Genomic DNA, 3,904 nt, shown 5'->3' on the forward strand with positions numbered 1-3,904 from the left:
CCCTCCGCCTCCTGTTTTTGGCGGGTTTGGATTCGGACAGGCGACTGAGAAAGCGCCGCGTAAACCTGCTGTCGAACCGGCCTGCCCCATGAAACCACTCTACTGGAACCGCATCCAGATTCAGGACAAGAAGTAAGTCTCTTTGGCAAGTATTCTAGTAAAAGCAGTCGGTTATGTCTTAAATGAATGTAAACAGCTTAGAAAGAAACCGGATGTGTGTCAGTATTATGTCCGTGCATTTGGTCTTAAAGAGACAGCAGCCAATAAATACCTGCCTCTGCTAATCAAATAACACTACAGCTCTAACAAAGATTAATCTGTATTTAACTTGTGCAGTGAGCACTATTGTGTTATTTTACACTTAGTTATTACATTTCTGCACCTGAATACTACTGTTACTGACTTTATTTGTAACTTGTAACTAAAATTAAAATGAAAACAGAAAAGATGAAAATAAAAACAATCCAAAATATTGATAAATCTATAATCGTATATCAGTGATAATAAAATAACACTGATGTCCACACTTTCAAAACGTGATTTTCTTACTCAGTATTTTTGATTTGCTTTCCAGTACAAATATCTAAATATTCTTAAATTAGGAAACAAGAAAAATGATATAAGATATGAGGATTTATTTTCTGAGAAATTGATCAAAATGAAGTGATTTTAAGCTTAAAGCATGAATAAATATCAGAAAGATCAACGCCTCCTCTTCCTGGAAGCTCCGCCCCTCCTCCTCCTCCGCCCTTACCTGGACTCGCACATGCCCCGCCCCCTCCTCCACCTCTTCCAGGAGCCATGAAACCACTCTACTGGAACCGCATCCAGATTCAGGACAAGAAGTAAGTCTCTTTGGCAAGTATTCTAGTAAAAGCAGTCGGTTATGTCTTAAATGAATGTAAACAGCTTAGAAAGAAACCGGATGTGTGTCAGTATTATGTCCGTGCATTTGGTCTTAAAGAGACAGCAGCCAGTAAATACCTGCTTCTGCTAATCAAATAACACCACAGCTCTAACAAAGATCTGTATTTAACTTGTGCAGTGAGCACTATTATGTTATTTTACACGTAGTTATTACATTTCTGCACCTGAATACTACTGTTACTGACTTTATTTGTAACTTGTAACTAAAATTAAAATGAAAACAGAAAAGATGAAAATAAAAACAATCCAAAATATTGATAAATCTATAATCGTATATCAGTGATAATAAAATAACACTGATGTCCACACTTTCAAAACGTGATTTTCTTACTCAGTATTTTTGATTTGCTTTCCAGTACAAATATCTAAATATTCTTAAATTAGGAAACAAGAAAAATGATATAAGATATGAGGATTTATTTTCTGAGAAATTGATCAAAATGAAGTGATTTTAAGCTTAAAGCATGAATAAATATCAGAAAGATCAACTTAATTCAAACTGACTACATTGGCAGATATTTGCTCTTGTTTTAAGCAAAAACACTGAAATAAAATGTTTATTTTTTTACATTTTGTTTTATTAGTTATTATTTTTTAGATAGTTTATTTTGTTTCAAGTAACAATTTTTTTATTATAGTTTTTGTTAACAATAATAACTCTGCTCTGAGCTGATATTAACCAGTGTTATTTTAGTATAATTGAGATACTATTATTTTATTAATATGTTTAATTTTATTAATTTTTATTTCATATTTAGTTTTAGTTATTTTAGTACATTAAGTTTAACTAAATTAAAATAAGAAATTAAATAATGAAATAATTTTTTATATTTTATTTCATTATTTCATTCAAGATTTATTTTATTTCATTTTTTTTATATTGTTCAGATTTAGTTTTAGTTATCTGTAATAACTCTGATATAAACTGCACACTAGGGTAAAGTGTCTTAAAGAGTATTTTAGCGGTAAATATGACAAAAGACCCCAGTGATCTCACATTTGTCTCAAGAACGTCTCAATCTGTGTTCAGGTTTGAGTTTTCAATATGATCCGAGCTGCTCCACGTTCATTTTATGGCTCAAAATCACAACTAGTGACTCTTTTGCGTCTATTTTAGGAGAAACATCTGAGCTGAAACATTAGGGTTACACTTTATTTTGCAGTATGTGCACTTGTGTGTACTTACAGTGTATTACCTAAGAAAGTAATGTGTAATATAAGGTTACTACATGGGTTAGGGTGATTTCAATGACCAGGTGACCTTAATGACCTTCCTGAACTCTGTGATCCTTCAATACAAAGCGAAGCTGCTGGGATACGGATCATCTGTATTGTCTGAAATGAGTTTTTTTCCTCGGGATAAAGCAGTGGAAACTGCGATAGTGAAGGCAGGCGGGAGTGTCGTTAAAGACTCCCTTGTACACCATCGGCCTGTTTGTGTTGCTCGTGTCTCTCAGCAACGGCAGAAACCCAATAATTCTCATCCACGGACGCCATACTGCAGTCTGAATCAGCCAAATACTTCCCATCAGTCTCCAGCTTGAGTCTTTAAACGCATAAATAAACTCTAGACATGAAATGAGCCTTAAACTAAAGCTGACCAGCTGAGCTGAGTGTTTGTCTGATACCGATATCTGTCTGTGTGTGTGTGTGTGTGTGTGTGTGTGTGTGTGTGTGTGTGTGTGTGTGTGTGTGTGTTACAGTAATAACACGCTCTGGAGTTCACTGGAAGAGCCTGATATCATAAACACACAAGAGTTTGAGGATCTGTTCTCCAAAGCCACCGTCCAGACCAAGAAGAAACCGCTGTCAGACACGTACGAGAAGAAGAACAAAGCCAGGAAGGTACGAGACTGCAGTGAACAATCATATCTATCTATCTATCTATCTATCTATCTATCTGATAATATCTATCTATCTATCTATCATCTGATAATATCTATCTATCTATCTATCTATCTATCTATCTATCATCTGCCACTCTAAACAGTAAGCAACCATCTAGCAACAGCCTAATATTTTTCTGCATGACTGCTCATAACGTTTTAAAGTCAATTTCACAAAACTTGGTCTAGTTTGAATCTGATCATCACTCAGTGAACTGCTAGTTAGTCAGACCAGTTGCTAGTGTCTGTGTTTGTGTCTGGCTCCTGTAAAGATGCTGTATGTGCTCACAGAGCGTTAGTCAGGAATACAGTAGATTTCGCTCTAATTAAAGGAAGTCACATGGTTTGTACCACTAGAGGAGGTTTCAGCCGCATTCTGTGTCCCACTGCCAAACGTTTGAGTTTGTTGAATCTTCCATTAATAGCAGTCATGGCATAAAGATCATTGTACTTTAGCATTGCACTTTCAGGAACTTATGCTTAGTGCTTGCATATAATGATCTCATTTTGAGCTGTTATTCCCATAATTCCCTCTGTGCACTAGTGTTTAGTGGTATTTTGATGAGATGTACAGGTTTGACCCGCTGCTGTGGTTCCAGACCAGCACAGATCAGCTCGTCTGAGATATTCAGTAATATAATTGATTTTACTGCACTGACTTGAACTGAATTGATCTGAATAATGACTCCGAGGTCTTCTGTAGAGCTGCTTTACCGCTGAAATTGGATTTGTTTCATGATTGATGAATTTTACGACAGCAACACTGTCACTGAACTGAACTGAGATCAAATTCTGCAGTGCTGGAGTTGAAATGTATGTGGTTTGAAATCCTAAGGTGTGTCTGCACGACCTGGCTTTATTCAGGTCAGTTTTCTGTGGTCTGTAAGGGTCAGATGAGGCAGAAATGGCTCGGTCAGCAGTGAGTGATTGTACAGGTCAGCACTGATCTGGCGTCCCAGAACTTAAAAATTCAGCCTGGACCCAAAGCGATCAGACACTTCTGATCAATCAGCTGGGGCTCCACGACGCCTGTGTGTATGTGTGTGTGTGTGTGTGTGTGTGTGTGTGTGTGTGTGTGTGTGTGTGGTCTC

At 36.7% G+C, this 3,904-nt stretch overlaps 1 protein-coding gene across 1 annotated transcript in view; it reads left to right on the plus strand.

Annotated features, from left to right (window-relative positions):
• LOC107678701 (formin-like) overlaps positions 1-3,904 on the plus strand; it is a 53,153-nt gene that overhangs the window by 7,066 nt on the left and 42,183 nt on the right. The window contains exons 6-7 of the mRNA XM_016474073.1: positions 2-132; positions 2,631-2,772. Of these exons, the coding sequence (XP_016329559.1) occupies positions 2-132; positions 2,631-2,772 (273 nt within the window). The remainder of the gene's footprint in view (position 1; positions 133-2,630; positions 2,773-3,904) is intronic.

The sequence above is a fragment of the Sinocyclocheilus anshuiensis genome, unplaced genomic scaffold (genome assembly GCF_001515605.1).
Source record: "Sinocyclocheilus anshuiensis isolate Anshui unplaced genomic scaffold, SAMN03320099.WGS_v1.1 scaffold208, whole genome shotgun sequence".
In the NCBI taxonomy this organism is placed as follows: domain Eukaryota; kingdom Metazoa; phylum Chordata; class Actinopteri; order Cypriniformes; family Cyprinidae; genus Sinocyclocheilus; species Sinocyclocheilus anshuiensis.